This window comes from Leucopleurus acutus (assembly GCF_964270905.1).
Source record: "Leucopleurus acutus genome assembly, chromosome: 16".
Lineage (NCBI taxonomy): Eukaryota > Metazoa > Chordata > Mammalia > Artiodactyla > Delphinidae > Leucopleurus > Leucopleurus acutus.
In genome coordinates, this window is record NC_139158.1 from 6,652,059 (window position 1) to 6,674,758 (window position 22,700).

At 42.5% G+C, this 22,700-nt stretch overlaps 1 protein-coding gene across 1 annotated transcript; it reads left to right on the forward strand.

Annotated features, from left to right (window-relative positions):
• The first annotated feature begins 19,340 nt into the window (after positions 1 to 19,340).
• Positions 19,341 to 22,688, forward strand: LAMTOR4 (late endosomal/lysosomal adaptor, MAPK and MTOR activator 4). Its single transcript, XM_082856223.1, has 4 exons — positions 19,341 to 19,430; positions 19,945 to 20,025; positions 21,913 to 22,030; positions 22,379 to 22,688. The coding sequence occupies exons 1-4, from the start codon at positions 19,428 to 19,430 to the stop codon at positions 22,474 to 22,476; spliced, it is 300 nt and encodes a 99-aa protein (XP_082712349.1). The 5' UTR covers positions 19,341 to 19,427; the 3' UTR covers positions 22,477 to 22,688.
• The last annotated feature ends 12 nt before the right edge of the window (positions 22,689 to 22,700 follow it).

Here is a 22,700-nt window from a genome sequence, read left to right on the forward strand (position 1 = left end):
GAAACTAAATCACAGTATTAATTTTGACTATGAAGAGAAAAATATACAATTATAAAAATATATAATTATAAAATATATTAGACACAGATTACTATGTCTAAAATTAATGTAAATACATTAGAAAGATGGGAAGCAGGGGCTAGCTAGTTGCATTTTCTTTTCCTGAAGACAGTGTTACCCAAATTCCCTGTTTGGACCATGAATAGGTTGTGGTCATTGGAACTTGGGCAGTGAAGATGCATACCATTTCCATGCCTGGACATCAAACATCTCATGCAATCCTTTGTTCTCTGTCTCTCTGTCTCTGTCTCTCTCTCTGTCTCTCTTTCTCAGCTCATCAGTGGGCTGGGTGCAGAGGACAAGTAGTGACCTCTGGGGAGGCCCTAGGGGACAGTGGAGACATAGAATGAAAGGGACCTGGGTTCTCGAGTAGCAGCTTGGAGGACAGCAGTGTGGAAGGCTGCTCCCAGACACTGGCTGGACTTCAGATGAGTTCAAAATAAACTTTTGTGTCAAACAGCCACTGAAATTCCAGGGCTCTTTTTATTACTGCAAAAAAGAGAAATGTCAAAAGAGAGATTCAGGGCTTCCCTGGTGGCGCAGTGGTTAAGAATCCACCTGCCAATGCAGGAGACATGGGTTCGAGCCCTGGTCCGGGAAGATCCCACATGCCTCGGAGCAACTAAGCCCGTGTGCCACAACTACTGAGCCTGCGCTCTAGAGCCCTTGAGCCACAACTACTGAGCCCACGTGCCACAACTACTGAAGCCCGCACGCCTAGAGCCTGTGCTCCACAACGAGAGAAGCCACTGCAATGAGGAGCCCGCGCACCGCAACGAGGAGTAGCCCCGCTCGCAGCAACTAGAGAAAGCCTGCACACAGCAACGAAAACCAAATGCAGCCAAAAATAAATTAAATAAATAAATATTTTTTTTAAAAAAAGAGATTCATTAGGAACTACTAGTGTATCAGTCTGTGTCCAGTCAGGAGAAAGAAATCACACATTAATTGGAACAGGGAAAGTTAACATAAAGAATTATTAACTGTAGAAGAGTAAAGAGAATTCTAAAGAATACTGTAGCGATGAGGAAGAGAACCTGAATTCTGAAATAAATCTTTAGCTGATTTGCTCTAAAGTGGTATTCATTCCACTCTTTATTCCATCTGCTGAATATTCTTAAAGAATATTTCCATTTGCAAGATATCTACTGGGTTCTTTGTAGGGTATAAAGAATTCAAAGTAAGATATACACTAATCAAAATAAAATTGACTCCAGGAGGGATCTGAGCTTCTGTTCCCACCTGACAGCGAAACAGCAGGAAAAAATGGAGTGAAGAAATGCTGGTTGGCACTGCACTCCCCCACCCTGATGTCAGTAGTGCAAAGTGTGGACCTGAACTTCCCCCTTCATCTGGAGGCAACAAGGCCATGGGAATTGGTGCTCCACTTACACCAGGGTGGCATCGGCAGGGCCCAAAGGGAGCTGAACATCCCCCCCCCAACCTGGACCTACATGCTACACCTAAACAGGGTGACTGCCTGCTAAATAGACCTGGGGTCTCACAATATAATACCTAAAATGTCCAGTAAACAAGAGAAAATCACTCATCATACCAAGACCCAGGACAATCACAACTTGAATGAGAAAAGACAATCACCCGGTGCCAACACCAAGATTACTCAGATGTTGGAATTATCTGATGAGGATTTTTAAAGCAGCCATCATGAGTGTCCATCCACAGACAAATGGATAAAGAAGGTGTGGTATATATATGTAATGGAGTATTACTCAGCCATAAAAAAGAATGATATGATGCCATTTGCAGTAACATGGGTGGACCCAGAGATTATCATACTAAGTGAAGTGTCAGACAGAGAAAGACAAATACTGTATGATATCACTTATATGTGGAATCAAAAAAATACAAATGCACTTATTTACAAAACAGAAATAGACTCACAGGCATAGAAAACAAACTTATGGTTACTAAGGGGGAGAGGGATAAATTAGCTGAACTTTTCTCAAAAGCATGATAAGCAAGTGCTACAATTAGTCTGATGCCAACTTTACAGTTGAGTTCACAGAGATCATGGTCACTGAACAACTGGCTATAGCTTTTCTATTTTACCTTCCTACTCTTCAGGTACCTTCAAGACTTGTACTTGGTTCTGGCTGCTTGGGATATACTTTTGTTTAAAGTAATCGCTATAGATATTGTGTCTGTTTTTCTTTTCTAAATGGGAGATAAGTCACAAGTCCTGTGATAGTTTTCTCTTTTCCGTTAGTCTTTTTTTTTTTTTTGGCTGTGCTGTGTCTTTGTTGCTGCGCATGGGCTTTCTCTAGTTGCGGCGAGCCGGGGCTACTCTTTGTTGCGGTGCGCAGGCTTCTCATTGTGGTGGCTTCTCATTGCGGTGGCTTCTCTTGTTGCGGAGCATGGGCTCTAGGCGCGCGGGCTTCAGTAGTTGTGGCATGCGGGCTCAGTCGTTGTGGCTCGCAGGCTCTAGAGCGCAGGCTCAGTAATTGTGGTGCACGGGCTTAGTTACCCCGCGGCATGTGGGATCTTCCCGGACCAGGGCTCGAACCAGTGTCCCCTGCATTGGCAGGCGGATTCTTAACCACTACACCACCAGGGAAGCCCTGATTGTGGGTAACTTTTATTTTCACCTTTTTGCTTATGCATGTTTCCTAATGTTGCTACAATTCTTCTGTATTGTTTGGTTTTTAAAATACGTTTTAAAATGTTAACTGCCTTCATCAACAAACCTCCTCCATCTCTTTGCCCTAGGGATGCTGTTTCATTTAGGGACCCTACACAAAACCCATCATGCTTTCTTTTCCTTCTCATTTTTGCACCTTTTGGGCTCCAGTCTCCACTGTCCTAAGCTGCATCTAGTCCTAATGACAAAAGAATTAGATGTCACTATTTTCCTTAACCCCAAGACTCAACTTGTTTCCTTTCCCCCTTACCTCCTCTGCCTTCATTTCTCCAAGACAAATAACCTCAAATCCATCCTCTAGAGTTGTATGGTTGAGGAGCTAAATGTGACTATTGACTTAAGAGAAAAACAGAAATGAAACCCACCCCATCCCTTCCTAATTCCTGAATATTTTACTTCTTCCTTTTTTGGGGAGAGGTGGATGTGTGGGGGTGGTCTTCTCCTTTCACAATCTTTTTTTTTCCTTTTCTCTGCAAAGAAATACATAACACACCTCCACCACTCCCCTCAAAAATCCTGGATTCAGGTCATACCCACTGTTAATATCTAGCTACTTACTGCATATCTTGCATAACTTGCTTCACTTGTTTCTTCTGTAATGAAATCAATCATACCTACCTTATTTACATTACAAAGTGGTTGAGTTGGTAAATATAACCTGAAAAAGCTCTGAAGACATAAAATGCACATTACAAATTCTGAATGAGGCATGATTGTTTGTTCTTTTTCTCCTCCTCTTATTCTTCTACTTCCGGCCTCCTTTGATTACTAGTTAGGATTTCTTCCTTTTCTGCTCTTTCTCCTTTCCTCTTTCTCCCTCCTCATCAATCTCTTTTCTTATTTATTTACTTATAAAAATTGAAGTATAGTTGATTTACAATATTGTGTTAGTTTCCAGTGTAGAGCAAGGTGATTCAGTTACACATATATATGTATATATCTATATTCTTTTTTTTCAATTCTTTTCCATTATAGTTTACTACAAGATATTGAATATAGTTCCCTGTGCTATACAGTAAATCCTTTTTGTTTATTTTATATATGGTAGTGTGCCTCTGTCAATCCCATACTCCCAATTTATCCCTCCCCGCCCCCTTCCCCTTTGGTAACCATAGTTTGTTTTCTATGTCTGTGAGTCTGTTTCTGTTTTGTAAATAAGTTAATTTGTACTATTTTTTTGATTCCACATATGAGTGGTGTCATATAATATTTGTCTTTCTCTGACTTACTTCACTTAGTACGATAATCTCTAGGTCCATCCGTGTTGCTGCAAATGGCATTATTTCATTTTTTTTATGGCTGAGTAGTATTGCATGTATGTATGTATATATACATATGTAAATGTATATATATCTTCTTTATCCGTTCATCTGTTGATGGACACCTAGGTTGCTTCCACGTCTTGGCTATTGTGAATAGTGCTGCTATGAACGTTGGGATGTATGTATCTTTTTTTTTCCATGTTTAAAAATACATTTTAATATGAGAAATAAACTACATCAAAATAACAATAGTGGGGCTTCCCTGGTGGCGTAGTGGTTAAGAATCCGCCTGCCAATACAGGGGACACTGGTTCGAGCCCTGGTCCAGGAAGATCCCACATGCTGCGGAGCAACTAAGCCCATGTGCCACAACTACTGAGCCTGTGTACCACAACTATTGAAGCCCGCGCACCTAGAGCCCATGCTCCACCACAAGAGAAGGCACCACAATGAGAAGCCTGCGCACCACAACATAGAGTAGCCCCCGCTCACTGCAATTAGAGAAAGCCCACACACAGCAACAAAGACCCAACACGGCCAAAAATAAATAAATAAAAAATAAATTAATTAACAAAAATAATAATAGTGATTGTAGTTGAAGTCTTGGGACTGTTGGTGCCTTTTCTCCTAATTTCTAAGTCTTTTATAATATGAACAGATTTATTTTTTTTCACATGTATAAGAATTTTATTGTTGCATTGTTTTTTAAAATTTTTATTGGAGTATAGTTTCTATTGGAGTATAGATTTACAATGTTGTGTTAGTTTCTGCTGTACAGCAAAATGAATCAGTTATACATATACATATATCCACTCTTTTTTAGATTCTTTTTCCATATAGGTCATTACAGAGTATTGAGGAGAGTTCCCTGTGTTATAAAGTAGGTCCTTATTAGTTATCTATTTTATATATGGTAGTGTGTATATGTCAATCCCAATCTCCCAATTTATCCCTCCCCCGCTTTCCCTCCTGGTAACCATAAGTTTTTTTTCTACATCTGTGACTCTATTTCTATAGATAAGTTCATTTGTATCATTTTTTTAGAATCCACATATAAGCAATAGTGCATGGTATTTGTCTTTGTCTGACTTATTTCACTTAGTATGATAATCTCTAGGTCCATCCATATTGCTGCAAATGGCATTATTTCATACTTTTTTATGGCTGAGTAATATTCCATTGTATATATCTATCACATCTTCTTTATCCATTCATCTGTCGATGGACATTTAGGTTACTTCCATGTCTTGGCTACTGTAAATAGTGCAGCTATGAACATTAGGGTGCGTGTATATTTTCAAACTATGGTTTTCTCCAGATATATGCCCAGGAGTGGGATTGCTGGATCATACAGTAGTTCTATTTTTATTTTTTTAAGGAACCTCCATACTGTTCTTCACAGTGGCTGCACCAATTTACATTGCCACCAACAGTGTACGAGGGTTCCCTTTTCTCTACATCCTCGTCAGTATTTGTTATTTGTGTTCCTTTTGATGATAGCCATTCTGACAGGTGTGAGTTGGTATCTCACTGTGGTTTTGATTTGCATTTCCCTGATGATTAGTAATGTTTAGCATTTTTTCATGTGCCTGTTGGCCATCTGCATTTCCTCTCTGAAAATGTCTATTCAGTTCTGCCCATTATTTAATCAGGTTGTTTGGGGTTTTTTTGATATTGAGCCCTATGTGCTGTTTGAAAATTAAGCCCTTGTCAGTCACGTTGTTTGCAAATATTTTCTCGCATTCTATAGGTTGTCTTTTCATTTTGCTTATGGTTTCCTTTGCTGTGCAAAAGCATTTAAGTTTAATTAGGTCCCATTTGTTTATTTTTGCTTTTATTTCCATTACTCTAGGCAACGGAGCCAAAACGTACTGCTGCTATTTATGTCCGAGAATGTTTTTGCGAACATTCTCTTCTACGAGTTTTATGGTGTCCTGTCTTATATTTAAGTCTTTAAGCCATTTTGAGTTTATTTTTGTGTATGATGTGAGGGAGTGTTCTAACTACCCACCTCTTTTCATTTATTCCTTCTGCAAACGTAGATCAACGGCTGGGTCAGGCACGCTGCTAGAATGCTTTGAAGATCTCGACGCTAAAGCGGGAACCCAGTTTACAGACTAGTAGCTGCAGTATGATGCTGTAATTTCTAGAATAGCACAGAGGACCCTGCGATTAATTCTGGGCACAGGAGAGTCTTCCCAGAGGAAGTGGTGGTTTGAAGAGGGCTTTAAAGAATGAAATAGTTCACAGATAGGCAGAGGAGGGAGGGAAGAGCATCCCAGACAGAAGAGCCACCTGCAGAGAGAGAAAAATGGATAATTCCAGGAAGACAGAGGCAGAAGATGCAGCCAGAATGGAAGATTACAGCCAGATCATGACGTATTTTTTTAAACCTGACTAGAGAGTTCAGACTTATAACCGAATTCAGAGTTTGCTAGCTTTGTTTTCGTTGTGGTCTTGGGAGAGGGCTTACAGGATCACTGAGAGGTCTCCCTATCAGGCGAGAGGGGGTTGCAGGGCGCCAGCTGTGTGGGAATAATCAGCATCTTCTCATCCCAAACACTTCCCAACCCTGACCTACTCACCCTTTACTTCTCTCTTGCTTTGTTTTTCTCCCTCCTCTCTACCCTACTCCCTCTCCTTTCCCTACTGCCCTTCACCACTCTGGGCTCTCAGTGCATTTGGGGCAGGAAAGCATGATCAATAGCATTAGGAATTCTGTGCAAGTGCACTGGTGCCCACGTGGTGGGTGTGAAGGGGAGGAGATAAAATGGGTCCCCCACCGAGGATCACAATTACTCACTTGGTCATGGGGGGAAGTGAAATAAAGCACAAGGGAACAAAAAATGAGAGCAACGGGCATGGGATTTGTGGGCGGGGTTTTCCTACCAAAGAGGCAAGAGGTAAATTCATGTCCACGTTCGAATTTTTTTTAATGTATGAAAAAAAAGTGGGTCTGAATTATGGGTTGTGAGAAAGTAAAGTTTCCTTTGCTCCTGCCAGGGTCCTGAGCAGCCTCTCAGAGTGATTCAGGGCCATCACCCACCACCCCAGGATGTCCCCCAATTGTGACAGGCAGGACCAACTATAAAATTTCACTCAGAACATATATTCTCAACAGGAGCAGTATCATCTCCAAGGAGATAAAAGTGGTTTGGTGCGGGGGGCAGGGAGTGAAAAGAATCTTGGATATTATTGTACAACGGTTAGTGGCCCTCCAAAGGGCCACTGTACATAAACAAATATATGTTATATCTGTGGTATTAAGATTTTATGAAAGGATAGCCATTAGGAAAATAAAATTGTCTAGAAAGTTTCCTAAGGGGCATGATAATTTTTAAAAAGTTGACAACCACTAATTCAGAGGAAAACATCAAATTCCTACATATGCCCCTATGAGATCGGGCCCATTGCCTCCCTGAACACAGAAAGTTCCACAGTGGCCTCTCTGCCGATTCTCCAGTACATCAGGCACACACATCCGTGCTCACACTGAGCCTTGGCATTATGTTACCTCTGCCGCGGATACTCTGTCCTGGGTTTCCTCCAGGCGAACTTCACCTCCTTCCAGTCTTCGCTCGACTCTTCTCAATGTCTCCTCAGAGAGACCCACCATGACCACCCTATTTAATACTGCAGCACACTCTGGATCCCATTGGCCCTGATCTACTTTTGCTTTTTTTCCCCCATAGCACTTACCATCTTCTTTTCATACATTTAATTCATATATGCCATGTCCACGTATAAATTAGTAAGATTTTACTAGACATTGCGTGTTAACTTTTTTGCATCATTACTGCCTATATATTTTAACTTTACCAACAACAACAGACAACAGCAACAAAACCTTCTCTAAAGACTACGGACAGTGATAAGACAGAGCAGTCGTCACTTTGCTATGCTCAAGTATATGGAAGTCTTCTGTTGGTGATGAAATACACAACCCTCTCCCCTCACTGAAGAGTATAGCCTGAAACAGAAATGGAACAAGTTAAAAGATAATACAAAATGACATGCAGTTTTAAGACAACTAAAACTAGATGTAGGTCCAAAGTCGTTAAACTTTCCACCAGCTGGTGATGACTGGCTGTGTCAGAATCATCTCGGGGAACTTTTGAAAAGAGTGTCCTGAGACACATTTCCCAGTTTTCAATTTTAGTATTGTTCAGGGTGGGAGCAGAGCTAGTCTCAGGTATTTCTAGCACACAACAGATTTAAGAACTACAAGCTCCATTTTATTAAAGCATTTTAAAAAATATTTATTTATTTGTTGTGCCGGGTCTTAGTTGTGGCAGGCGGGCTTCTTAGTTGTGGCATGCATGTGGGATCTAGTTCCCTGGCCAGGGATTGAACCCGGGCCCCCTGAATTGAGAGCACAGAGCCTTCAACACTGCGCCACCAGGGACATCCTACAAGCTCCGTTTTAGAATTAATCAGAAGCACCACAGCACAAGCCAATTTAAAAATTTACATGAGATAAGGACCCAATTTAGTAGCTTTTCACCGAGTCACTGAAGCAGACATAAACATTTTCTTTACATAGGACTACATAGATAGGTGGAACAAGATGAAAAGGAGGCCACTTGCTACAGCAACTGATGGCAGTGTTCTACCGTCTCATTTCCCTGGTCCACCAAGTAGGTTCTAAAGCGATGCATTATCGACTTTTCAAACAATTAGACTGAGTGGAACCATAGCAGCGAGGAGGCATGCTGCTTCTACCAAATCCACAGGGCCCCGAACACTGGTGACACCAGTGCACCTATATATTACTGAAACAAAAGTACCAAGAAATAATTACATAAGACGCACCGATAGTTTCTGTGTGGGGCAGGGCTGGGGCCGTGGGGGGAGGTGTCAGTGATTAATGTTGATCCTGAACCGCTGAAGGGCTGCAATCCAGAATTTGAAAAACAGACCCATTTCAATACTTCACTTCATAGGTAGGAAAACACGAGTCTGTAGATACGCCATTTCACTATCTCAGTTAAATCTTCCGTGTGACCTTTCGTTTACCAAACTCCCACCATGAAATCTCTCTACAACATAACCTCAAATGATGTCCATCTCCAAGCTCTGCATTCTCTTCCTGCAGAGGCTGGCTTCCACCAAAGGACCTAGAACAAGGCCACCAAACCTCTCACCTTACAAGCCCTGTTGCCAAAGAAAGTGACCCATACTTTCTCCTCGAGGGCAAAAATTCTAAGACAACATAAGCTAGGTAGATCATCCATTACATATGCAATCAACTGGAGCAGTTGCACAGGAATGTCCATTCTAGCCATAAGTAACCAGGAGAAAAAATAGAGCATAGGGGCAGACAATGGATAGATGTACACTAAAAATGATAAAACTGTTTTTAGAGACATTTCTCTCGGCTATAACAAATAATTTAAAGTAGGCTGCTTACAGGTAAAAATCAAAATGAACAGCATTATCAATTAAACAATTCCCAAAGCTAGTGATTTTAGCTAAATAATTATACATTGGAACCTTCTAAGAAGGCTGCTAATAAACTAAACTATGTCAAAATTTGCAGTTTTACAGTCAGACTTGAAAGCCAAGGTAAGCAACTACTTTGTATAGCTATTACCTCTGATCAAGGCATAAGAATTCACTCAGACAGATAACATTCATAAGCTACCTAAAAATAGGATAGCTCATAATTTTTCTAAACTGTTCTTCCCTGCTGTGGACAGCCCTTGATCTCTGACTATAAAGCTTGGCAAACTTTGTCAAACGCTGTTAGTTTTATAAGTTACTAAAAACCTCTATAAATAAAGCCTCATTTCTCAAATCTGGACAGTTCTCTCATTCTGAATGTCTAAACATTTAGGTCACAAGTTGAAATACCAGTAGAAAAATATTCATCTTTAGGCAGGTTGTATAGTTACCACATGGCAAGAAACTGACAAGAAAATGTAAACATTCAGAGCATAAAAATACTTCAAAGCATTATGAACTTTGAACTTAGTACACTTTCCTAAATTTTAGTATTTCCAAATACAGGAAAAGCAGACTGCTGTAGGATCTTAGATGATTTAAGCTAACTTAATAAATGAATGAATCTTTTCCAGTCCTGGGAAACGTATAGTCCTAGAAGGAACTATAAATTCAGTTGAGTGTGGAAAAAAAGTATGTGGCCAGGGCTGAGGATGTGACTCATGACCACATTACTAATTCTGTCTGGGACCCCTTCCTTAGGGTCATAAGAATAACTAGAAATTGAGGCATGTTAAAGCTGTATCTGGAGCCTAGCCAGAGCGAGAGGGATTCTTTTCTCGGGCCTCATTCATGAAGAACCTCAAATGTAGGTTTTGAACAGTCCCCGAAAGGAGGTTGGTCATATCTTCAGCCAGAGACATGCCCACTATAAAGGAAGGAGACTTTCAGCCTACAGTTTAACCGGTGTCTCATTATAGCATCCTGCCTCAAGGATTAACTTTGTAAACCCTGTAATTATTGCATGACTATCAAAATTATAAAGGTTTGTAATGTCTCCCTGTTAAAAGCATTCATTTGTTAAATGAATCTAGTTCAATCGTGCCACAATTTTGGAACCCTACTTTTGCTTCTCTTTGGTTTTCACATACTACTAAATTTGAGAAATGGAGGTGGCTTGGGCTTTAAGAGAGCCTGCATAGGTCACATAGTCTTGGCCCCTCTTGGCCACAGAGAACCAAGGAAGTGGACTCTGCAACATTACATGGCGCTTGCAGGCTGCCAGGTCCCAGTCCCCAAATGCCTCCTACCCTTCTGGTTCCCCAAGCTTCCTCCAAGATATGTTCTTACAAAGCACATTCCTTCCCTTTTGCTCAGTTATCTCATAATACTCCTGAGTAGGGGCAGGGGTAAAAAAGGGAAAGTGGGAAGGATCACCCAGGAGTGCTGCCTGTGATACTGTGATTTATGATAAAAAATATATATTTGGTCTTTGTCCCATTTCTGGCACAGAGCTCCTAAAACCCTTAGAGTTTCCTAAGTGAGGAGAGCAACAAAGGTGTCTTTCGTTATGTTGATGAGGTGACTCTGAGGTTCTGGACTGGTTGTCATTGGAGCCAACCAAGGGATTAGGGGGTTGGAACTTTCAGTCTCACCATCCCCACCTCCTACACCAATGGTCAATGTCAATGATCCAATCAATCATGACTGTAAGGAAGTCTCCATAAAAACTCAAAAGGACGGGATTTGGAGAACTTCTGGGTTGGAGATTCAGAAAGAATTGTTCACTCGGAGAGAGGATGGAAGCTCCGCTGCCCTTTCCCCATACCTTGCCCTGTGCCTCTCTTCCATCTGGCTCTTCCTGAGTTCCATCCTTTTATGATAAACCAGTGATCTAGCAAGCAAAATCTTTCTCAGAGTTTTGTGAGCCACTCCAGCAAATTAATCAAACTCGAGGAGGGGGTTGTTGGAACCTCCAATCTAGAGCCAGTTGATCAAAAACACAGGTGTTAACCTGGGCTTTGACTGGTCTCTGAAGTGGGGGATGGGGCAGTCTTGTAGACTGAGCCCTTAAACTGTGTAATTTGATGCTATCTCTAGGTAGATAGTGTTAGAATTGAGTGGAATTTTGTTGAATTCTCAGACTCCCAGCTGGTGCCCCAAGAATTCCTTGTTAGTGTGGGGACTGCCCTGCAACACACACACATAGCAGTGAAGTCCAAGAACGCTTTTACAGGCCCAGGTATGAATGCTGCCATGAAAACCATCACAGCAAATGGGCACCCGCTCTCTTGGGGTTTTGTGGCTGTGATGGTTCATTTTATATGCCAGTTTGGCTAGGTTGTGTGCCCAGTTGTCTGGTCAAACACCAGTCTAGATGTTGCTGTTGAAGGAAACCAGAATACGTTGCCCCAAAATCTGCCTCTTTGACATAAAAATTACTTTGCGCTAAAGGTATTTTTACCAGTAGGTGCAAGAAGGATGCTCTGACTCTCCCCTTTTTCTTCCTGAAAGCAGGAGATAAGACCTTCATATGGAAGATGTGTCCACCTCCTACCAGAAGGAAAGTAACATTCTTATCATCAAGGATGGGAAGTTAAGAATTGGAAAATTCTGTAAAACAGACCTTATTAAAATAATTCCTGTCTTTCCACAGTTTAGTTGCTTTTCCACAATCACCTCTTTGCTCAACCTGGTATAAAAGCATGTAGGTTTTACCACTTCTTTGGCAGAAACATGAAAAACAAAGCTATGTATTATTTAGAAATCTATGTCAAAATGATAAAGAAGATCAAGGAAGTGACAAAAAAAATTGAAATAATGGTTACTTCTGGGGTAGAGAGGGGGATGGGATAGAGAGACACACAAAGGGTTTCAAAGAGTTGATAGTTGCTATAGACTGAATGTTTGTGTCTCTCTGCATCCCCAACCTGCCAGATTCATATTAATCCTTAATTTGATGGTATTTGGAGGTGGGGACTTTGGGAAGTGCTTAGGTCATGAGGGTGGAGCCCTCATGAATGGCTTGAACACCCTTGAAAATAGACCCGAGCGAAAGACTTGTACTCAGAAAACTATAAAACACTGATGAAAGAAATCAAAGATGACATAAACAGATGGAGAAATATACCATGTTCTTGGATTGCAAGAATCAATATTGTGAAAATGACTATACTACCCAAAGAAATCTAATGATTCAATGCAATTCCTATCAAACTACCAATGACATTCTTCACAGAATTAGAATAAAAAATTTTACAATTCATATGGAAAAACAAAAGACCCCAAATAGCCAAAGCAATCTTGAGAAAGAAAAATGGAGCTGGAGGAATCCGGCTCCCCGACTTAAGCTATACTACAAAGCTACAGTAATCAAGACAGTATGGAACTGGCACAAAAACAGAAATATAGATCAGTGGTACAGGATAGAAAGCTCAGAGGTAAACCCATGCACATATGGTCACCTAATTTATGACAAAGGAGGCAAGAACACACAATGGAGAAAAGACAGCCTCTTCAATAAGTGGTGCTGGGAAAACAGGACAGCTACATGTAAAAGAATGAAATTAGAACACTCCCTAACACCATACACAAAAATAAACTCCAAATGGATTAAAGACCTAAATGTAAGACCAGACACTATAAAACTCTTAGAGGAAAACATAGGAAAAACACTCTTTGACATAAACCACAGCAAGATCTTTTTTGACCCACCTCCTAGAGTAATGAAAATAAAAACAAAAATAAACAAATGGGACCTAATGAAACTTAAAAGCTTTTGCACAGCAAAGAAAACCATAAACAAGATAAAAAGACAACCCTCAGAATGGGAGAAAATATTTGCAAATGAAACAATGGACAAAGGATTAATCTCCAAAACATACAAACAGCTCATGGAGCTCAAAATCAAAAAAACAAACAGTCCAATTAAAAAATGGGTGGAAGACCTAAATAGACATTTCACCAAAGAAGACATACAGATAGCCAAGAGGCACATGAAAAGCTGCTCAACATCACTAATTATTAGAGAAATGCAAATCAAAACTACAATGAGGTGTCACCTCACACCAGTCAGAATGGCCATTGTCAAAAAATCTAGAAACAATAAATGTTGGAAAGGGTGTGGTGATAAGGGAACCCTCCTGCACTGTTGGTGGGAATGTAAATTGATACAACTGCTATGGAGAACAGTATGGAGTTTCCTTAAAAAAACTAAAAATAGAACTACCATACAACCCAGCAATCCCACTACTGAGCATATACCCTGAGAAAACCATAATTCAAAAAGAGACATGTACCACAGTGTTCATTGCAGCACTATTTACAATAGCCAAGACACGGAAGCAACCTAAGTATCCATCGACAGATGAATGGATAAAGGAGATGTGGCACATATATACAATGGAATATTACTCAGCCATAAAAAGAAACGAAATTGAGTTATTTGTAGTGAGGTGGATGGACCTGGAGGCATACAGAGTGAAGTAAGTCAGAAAGAGAAAAACCAATACCGTATGCTAATGCATGTATACAGAATTAAAAAAAAAAGAAAAAGGTACTGATGAACCTAGTGGCAGGGCAGGAATAAAGACGTACACAGAGAATGGTCTTGAGGACACGGCGGGGAGGGGGAAGCTGGGGCAAAGTGAGAGTAGCATGGACATATATAAACTACCAAATGTAAAATAGTCAGCTAGTGGGAAGCAGCAGCATAGCACAGGGAGATCAGCTCGGTGCTTTGCAACAACCTACAGGGGTGGAATAGGGTGGGTGGGAGGGAGGCTCAAGAGGGAGGGGATATGGGGATATATGTATGCATATGGCTGATCCACTTTGTTGTACAACAGAAACTAACACAGTATTGTGAAGCAATTATACACCAATAAGGATCTATTAAAAAAGAAAATAGACCCCAGAGACCTCTCACACCTTCCACCATGTGAGGACACAGCACAGATGTCATCTGTGAAACGGGAAGTGGGCATTCGCCAGACACCAAATCTGCTAGCGCCTTGATCTTGGACTTCCCAGCCTCCAGAACTGTGAGAAATAAATGTTTGTTGTTTATAAACCACCCAGTCTATTCTTTTATAGCCGCCTGAATGGTCTATGGCAGTAATATTCTATTTCTTAAGATCTAAGTGTCTCTCTCTCTCTCTCTCTCTCTCTCTCTCTGTCTCATTCTATGTGTGTGTGCATACATACACACTGTTATTAATACATAAAAGATTCAATAATTTAAAAAATCTTAAAAAAATAAAGTAGGTCTTGTGACCCAGCAATTTCACCCCAAGGTATTTACCCAACAGAAATGTATACGTATGTTCACCAAAAGACATGAACTGGATCATTCATGGAAGCTTTAGTCCTAATAACTCACAACTGGAAACTACCCAAGTGCCCATCAATGGTTGGATGGATAAATAAATTGTGTCACATGCACACAATGAAACACTATAGAGCAATGAGAATGAACGAACGAAACCCTCACATGGCAACATGAATGAATTACACAACCTTGATGGTAAATGAGACGAATCAATCACACAAGAGTACCTTCTGTGTGATTCCATTTACGTCAAGTACAGAAACAGGCAAAACTACTCAATGCTGTTAGAAGTCCCTTTCTCCATGGGAGAAAGGTTGAGACTGGACAAGAAGGGTGCTTCGGGAGCTGTAATGCTGTTTTTTCATCTGGATGCTGGTGCATGCGCGTTCAGTTTGTGAAGAGGTACTGTGCTGTACATTTATGATGTGTGAACTTTTCCTGTATGTATATTATGCTTGAATAAAGTTTTTTTTAACATCTTTATTGGAGTATAATTGCTTTACAATGGTGTGTTAATTTCTGCTTTTGAATAAAGTTTAATAACAAAGTCAGGTGAGAGGATGTAGAAGGTCAGGGTGGTGGTGGGTGTGCTGTTTTCTATCAAGGGGACAGGATCAGGTTCTCGGATAAGGTGGAAACTGGACGGAAACCCTGAGGGAGTTCGCTGTGCAAGTATCTGTATACCTTGAGGAAGAATATTAAGAATATTGTGATGAAGATAATGGTCACGATTAGATCAGTTGTGATACCTGAATCCTGGAATGCTAAGTAGCCTTAGAGACAGGGAGATGTGACACTGACATGGGAGAAAACTGATGACTATGAACAGTGCAAACTGGATGACACATAGCATTTGTAATAGCCACAATTTAATTTTTCGATTATGTAAATACACATAAAATGAAAAGAAAGAAAGAAAGAAAAAAGAACACGCTGGTGAGTGCTCACTGAGCTTATTTTAGACAATGAGTTCTTGAAGATGAGGACCTGGTCCACCTTGAAATTCCAGTGTCTACCTCAGTACCTAGCACGTTGCTAACCTACAAATTCAATAATTTTTTTCTATATTATTCCAGCTGCTCCCAGGATTTCCTTCTGGTTTTTAGAGACTTTTTGTTTCGGCCTCGTGGTCTCTAACTTTGCTCTTTGCCCTTCCTTCTTTTGAAAAGGAGGGAACAAATCGTGAGGCGTGAAATAACATGTTTTCGTCCATCCCAGTGGCGGAGCTGGCCTCCTCCTTTCTAAGCCGTTTCCAAATGATCCCAACACCCCGTCTCTCAGCCTAGCAGAGCCTCCTGACTGGAAACCACACATTTTAAAATTTACCCCCAACTCGACCCCTCCCAATGCACACACGTTGTCCCATGGGTCCTAAGGGGCTCATTTCTAGTGTAGCACTTACTACACGTACGTCACTGTGCCACTTTGTTTGCCTGCCTCGCTCACTTACAAGCTGAGCAGTTATGGGGTCAAAGCACATGACTCTGACTCTTACCCTAGAGTCTTTTTAAAAATTAATTTTTAAAAATTTAATTGCACTGTAGTCTTTGAAAAGTGTTGGTTGAAGGGGTGGGTCAAGGTTAAGAGAATCAAGAAAGGCAGACTTGGGGTTGGGAAGTTTGTTGATGGCTGTTTGATAGGGTAAGAATTGGTACTAGGAAAATAAGAGGCAAGGACGTCTAGTTTCAAAGCAAACAACAACCACCCCAAAAAAATCAGAATCGAAAAGAAAAAGAATGCTAACCGAGGCAGCAAAGATGCCAAACCCACAGAAACCAGCCATAAGTTAACCACTGTATTAGTCAGGGTTCTCCAGAGAATAAGGCGAAGGGGGGTGGAGGGAGAGAGAGAGTATTTATTTTAAGGAATTAGCTCACAAAGTGTGGGGACTGGCAAGTCTCGAATCTGTAGGGTAGGTCAGCAGGCTGGAAATTCAGTCAAGAGCTGATATTGCAGTTTTGAGTGTGAAATCCACAGGGCAACAGGCCAGAACTCGGGAGGGTTTCTGTGTTATTCAAGTCTTGATGAGAATTCCTTCTTTTCCGGAGACCTCAGTCTTTTCCCTTAAGATCTTCAACCGGTTGGATGAAGCCCATCCACATTATGGAGGCTAATGTGCTTTGTTCAAAATTAAATACCCTACCTTAGAAGTACCTTCACAGTGTAGGGCAGGCAATTTTTTTTACCTCTACCCCCTTAGGGTTTTCAGCTGGGTCTGCGAATTGACATAAAACAGAGTAGCAGGAGAAAAGCATACAGGCTTACTTAGTACAAGTTTTACGTGACGTGGGAGCCCTCACAAGAAAATGACGACCCAAAGAAATGGCCAGATCTATGTGCTTTTATACCAGATAGAACAAAAAGAGGTGATTGTAGAAAAGCAACTGGGGAGGCTAAGGAAAGAAAGGAATTATTTTAATAAGGTCTGTTTTACAGAATTCACTAGGTCTGGGTCTTGTGAGTGGAAACTTTGCTTCATTTTTCTTCATAGCACTTTTCACCACTTAATATATTTATCTATTATCTGACTCACCCTCTTCCTCACAACTTGAAAACAATAAAAAATATGTCTTATTTCTATTCACTGCTGTATCTCCAATTCCAAGAAGAGCGTCTGGTACATAGAAGGTGCTCAATAACACCGGTTGAATGAAAGGATGAAAAACTTTGCTCCCTACATGAGTAGTATGATTCAAGCTGTTTGTGAAAATGAAACAATTCTAACGATGGCTGATGAGCAATGTCCTGTGAAAGTTTCCTCTGTGTTAAGTAAAAGGAGAACAGGGAGTTTCTGAGGTAAAATTAAATGTAGCTTAAAAAAAAAAAAGTAGTTGGCCAATGGAGCAATGGAAAAAGCATCAGCCTCAGCGCCAGCCGACTTAGACTGGAATCTGGCTCTGCCAGTCGCCAGCTGTGTGCCGTGAGCAAGGCTCAATCTCTCTTGTTTCCACTTCCTCATCTGTATAGTATCTGGGATGAGTGGGTTAGGCCGGTATACAGACGAAAACGCTCAGAACCAGTATGTGCAAAAGAAAAAAAAAAATTGGTACCACAAACTGTCATCAATACCTAAGGTCAGGGAAGGCTTTGCAAATCAAGCATCCCCACAGAACTTTCTCTACATCCTCCTCCAATTTAAATTTTCTATTATAATCATACCTCATCTTTAAAAAAGGCATCCATCTTCTCTAATTAGTTTTCTCCTCAAGCAACAACACTTTGTTTTATGTTGTTGAAATATGATTCACATACTGTAAAATTCACTGTTTTAAGCTTCACCATGCAGTGGTTTTCATTACATTCACAAGGTTGTGCAACCATCATCACTCTATAATTCCAGAACGTTTTCATCACCCAAAAAGAATCTTCACACCCATTGGTCACTCCCCATTTCCCCCTCCACTCAGCTCCTGGCAACCACTAATCTGCTTTCTGTCTCTTTGGATTTGCCCAGTGTAGACATCTCACATAAATACAACCAGACAATATGCGGCCTGTGTGTCTGATTTCTTTCACTTAGCATAATGTTTTCAAGGTTTATCCATGTTGTAGCACAGATCCGTACTTGATTCCTTTTTATAGCTGGATAATATTCCACTGTATGGACACACCACATTTCATTTATCCAGTCTTCAGTTTATGGGTATTTAGGTTGCTTCCATTTCGGGGCTATTGTCAATAATGCTGTTATAAACATTTGTGTACAAGTTTTGTGTGAATGTATGTTTTCAATCCTCTTAGGTATGTATTTAGGAGTGGAATTTTTAGGTCATATTTAACTTTTCTACATCTAATTTTCATTTATAAACATAGTAACTCTATATTTAACTTTTAGAGGAAACTTGTCAATCTGTTTCCCACAGCAACTGCACTATTTTACGTTCTTGCCAGCAATGTATGAGGGCTCCAATTTCTCCACATGCTCATCAAGTATTTACTGTTTTATTACTACTTATCATTTTCCCTCACCCACATTAACATTGCAGCAGCCCTAAAAACTATTTAAATTAAAACAAAAAATTTCTATGACACTCATATATTTAAAAATGACTCCAAGGTCATTTTCTAATTATTCCTGGCAGAGAATATTCAGTATTGCAGCTGCCTTGGCTAGCGAGGGATCAATGCACCATCACACCGTTTCTTACAGAATCCCGGGACAAAAAACCACTTTGGGAACAAATTTCTGTCTTAGAGAGCTGCCCGGAGTAGGCACAAGAGTAGCACTTGAATAGCTCTTCATCTGCATTTCACGTTTTTTTACTCTATTCTCTTACTGTCCCACAGCGGGAGGTCTAGCCCTAAGTGGAACCCGGGCCGCCTCTGTTGCGCAGGCACAAACCCTTAGCCCAACCTCCTCCCTCCGGCCCCGCCCCCCCAGGCCCGCCCCTCCGCCGACATGCTCCCCTATCTCGGCGCTTTGGGGCTGAGGGAAGAGGAGATAAATGTTAAAGAGGGTCTGCGGCCAATCCGCGTGCGCCTCCGGGAAGCGGCGCTCCACACTGGCAGAGTAAGTCTGATGACGTAGCCACTCTCCAATCCGCATTCTGGGGGCGGGACTCAAGTCGGGCGGTGCAAGGCAGGAGGAGGAGACCGCCGGGTGGAATCACGTCACCTGGGACTGGAGCCGGAAGCTACGTCTGGCAGTGAGCGCCCCCCAGCACCTAAGGCTGCGATGGTGAGTGAGGACGCATGCGCGGGAGTACGCGCCGGGGGTTCGGTGTCCCTGCCCCCCCATCTCTTTGGTCGCCCAGTCCTGAGCCTGCACTCCGCCCTCACCTCCTATCCGCCCCGGGACCGAGAGGGAATAGAGATGGAGGGGTGGCGACGTAGAGGGCTGAGCAGGGGACGGTGGGAGGGTGTACAGAGGCTGGGGAGTAATCTGAGGGGGAGCGGCGGGCCACAGGTGGAATTGGAGACCGGGCTGAGGGGAGTTGTCTGTGGGGTAGCAAAGGTGGGGTGTGGAAGGCCGGTGGAGCCTGGGGGCAGAGAGTGAGGACTGACGGAGGCTCAGGAAGATCAGTGTTGAAGGCCATGTAGAGGGAAGAGGGTCTGGAAGGGCCCTGGCTGGGGAAAGAGGCCTGGGGGGCCATTGTCAAGAGAGAGTCTTGGGTTTGCTAAGGGCTGTTCTTGGGTTTGCCAAGGGCTGTTCTCTTAGCCTGCTGCTCACTGATTGCATCTTTACCCACTAGACTTCTGCACTGACCCAGGGGCTGGAGCGAATCCCAGACCAGCTCGGCTACCTGGTGCTGAGTGAAGGCGCAGTGCTGGCGGTGCGTTTTGGAAAAGGGAGGGGGGTCTCCTCCAATACACATCGCCCGATGATGCCTTCTAACGTTGCCCAGTTTAACCTGATTTGTCTCTGTTCTTGATTTTTACCTGGTATCATGCCTGGCATATAGGAATTAAATTCAGGAATTAAATCAATGAATCTATCTCTGGAATCTTAGTCCTGTAACTGTTTTGAGGTAAAAGAGGTTTACTGACTTTACCAAAGCCAAAGTAGTTACAGGTTTGTTGATAACTGACATTACCTGAGTTATTCTTGAGTATGTCTTTATTTGGTATTTATTGAAGAGGCTTGGTATTTTGTTCTGCAGTACAATATAGTGTCAGTGCTCTAGAAGTTTTCAATCTAGCTGGAGAGACAAGGCTTAAGGTTAAAAGTTCATCTAGAGAGACAAGGCTTAAGGTTAAAAGTTCAGCTAAAGTATTGCATGTGGTAAAGATAACTGAAGGAATCCAGAGAGTGAAGGATTCAGCCCTTTGTGTTATAACTTGTGTTTTGGCAAGGAAACTTTCTTGGAAGAGACAGGAATTCAGCTGGCCTTAAAAGATGGATAGTTGTGAACAGGCAGAAAAGAAAGAGCATATTCAGGGCTGGGAGGTGGACATATTTGCAGGAGTGTGACATCAGCCTGTCTGAATTGCTGGTGGGTTTATGTTGAAAAGATTTGGAAGTGTTTGGGGGAAGAAGAGGATATGTTAAGGAAAGATCTGATTGTGGAGGACTTTCAAGGCTGGGTTAACACCTGTGGATTAATCTTGGGGGGTAATAGGAGCTTTGAAGGGTTTTTGAACAGAAACATGAGCTGATGAAGTGATTGAGCGGAATTGTTCTATTAGGTGTAAAGATGAGCCGGAAGGAGAGGGATTCAGAAGCAGGGATGCTGTTGCCAAAATCTAGGTATGAAACAGCTGGTGGCAGTGAGAAGGAGCAAGGAGAGAGGAGATTTTTAAAGGAAGAATCGATATGTCTTCGTAATGACTAGAGATAGGTAATAGAGGAGATAACTTTTCCATGCTGTAAGACTTTGAACTCAAGCCTAGAATTATGGTGCCTTAACAAACAGGGACTTAAGAAAGGAAGTTGATTGGGGAGGGGGAGAGGTAAGGGGAGTTTTGGTGGCTCAACTTTAAACACTGAGTTTGATATAGAATAATAGCAATTAAATATATAATGCTAGGAGTTACTCTAAGCATCTTACTAATATGCTCTCGTAACGCTCACAACAAGCCCATAAGATAGGTATTGTTGTCCCCAATTTACAGATGAGGGAACTGAGGTACAGAATGTCCAAGAGAGCAAAGCGTGCTGAATTTGACTCAGTGGGAGGCCCATATTGAGGAGGTAGGAAGAGGAAGTTGAGATCATCACGAGAAAAGAGGAAGCCCAGGCCACTGTGACATCATTACCCAAGGGCTAGGTAGTAGGAACGGGTTCAGGGACAAAGGGGATGTTATGTTTCAGATTCTGCAGACAGGGCAACAAACAGGAAGACTGAGGAAAAGACGGCGCCTGGGACAAGTCTGTGGTGGGTGGGCACTGATGTTTGAGAATGTGATTTTATCAAATACGTGGGAACAGGGAGAGAAATCAAGATTCAGGGATTAGGAAAACAGCGTCAGTAAAGAAATGGATGAGAGTCACTGCTTCCCAGGAGGAAGCCCGGTATTTTAAGGTTGACAAACAGGATGGCATCAAGAGGGGCAACAACGTCACAGGGCAGTTTTCAGGTGGGTCTTTCCAAAACCGGGGTGACCTTGGGGTATTGGAAAGTGGAGGCAGGTTACAAGTGCTAGAGCCAAAGTGTCCTTGGAATTTTCTCCCAATTCTGTTCCCTAATTCCTGCCATCTTCCCTCCTCTGTCTGCATGCAGTCATCTGGGGATCTAGAGAATGACGAGCAGGCAGCCAGCGCCATCTCTGAGCTGGTCAGCACGGCCTGCGGTTTCCGGCTGCACCACAGCATGAACGTACCCTTCAAGCGCCTGTCGGGTGAGCCCCTGGCCCTGGTGACGGTGTTGGGGGTGCTGCTCCCCGAGGCTTCTCTTCTCAGGGAAAAGCACCTGTCTCCTACCAGCCGCCCACCACCTCCCTGGGGTCCCTGGTTCTGGCCACTCTGTTCCCCTTGGTATTCACCCCTGCATCAGAATTATGAGAAAGCAAGAGAAGGGGATTTAATGGAGACCTCCCATCTTCAAATCTCTGAGCTTGGAACTGTCAAATTTCTTTGGCTTTGGAGCCCAGCCAGTTTGTGGTGACCCCCAGGGAGGCCTTCGCACCCCACTAACTCTCTGCTCCCTTCCCTCTCCCGGGGCGGGGGAAGGTGTGTCTCCCCTCCAGTGGTCTTTGGAGAACACACGCTGCTGGTGACCGTGTCGGGACAGAGGGTGTTTGTGGTGAAGAGGCAGAACCGAGGCCGGGAGCCCCTTGACGTGTGAGCCTGCCAGAGGGCGAGGGGCAGAGGTGGATGGGGCCGTGAGCCTCTGTGATGAGGAAGACGCAAACCTCCCCCCCGCCTCTCTCTTGATTGCCATTAGAACTAAGGCTGTCTGCTCACCCACTTCCCCACCCCTACCGGGAAGGGCAGAGGCTTGGGGACTCTGTACTATGTTAAGGAGAGTGAGGGCGAGGGGACTTCCCTCTCCTCACCTTCCCTCCTAAT

Coding starts and splice junctions, on each gene's coding strand:
- LAMTOR4 (XM_082856223.1), top strand. Junction 20,026..21,912: donor GTGAAGGCGCAGTGCTGGCG/GTGCGTTTTGGA, acceptor GTCTGCATGCAG/TCATCTGGGGATCTAGAGAA. Junction 22,031..22,378: donor ACCCTTCAAGCGCCTGTCGG/GTGAGCCCCTGG, acceptor TCTCCCCTCCAG/TGGTCTTTGGAGAACACACG.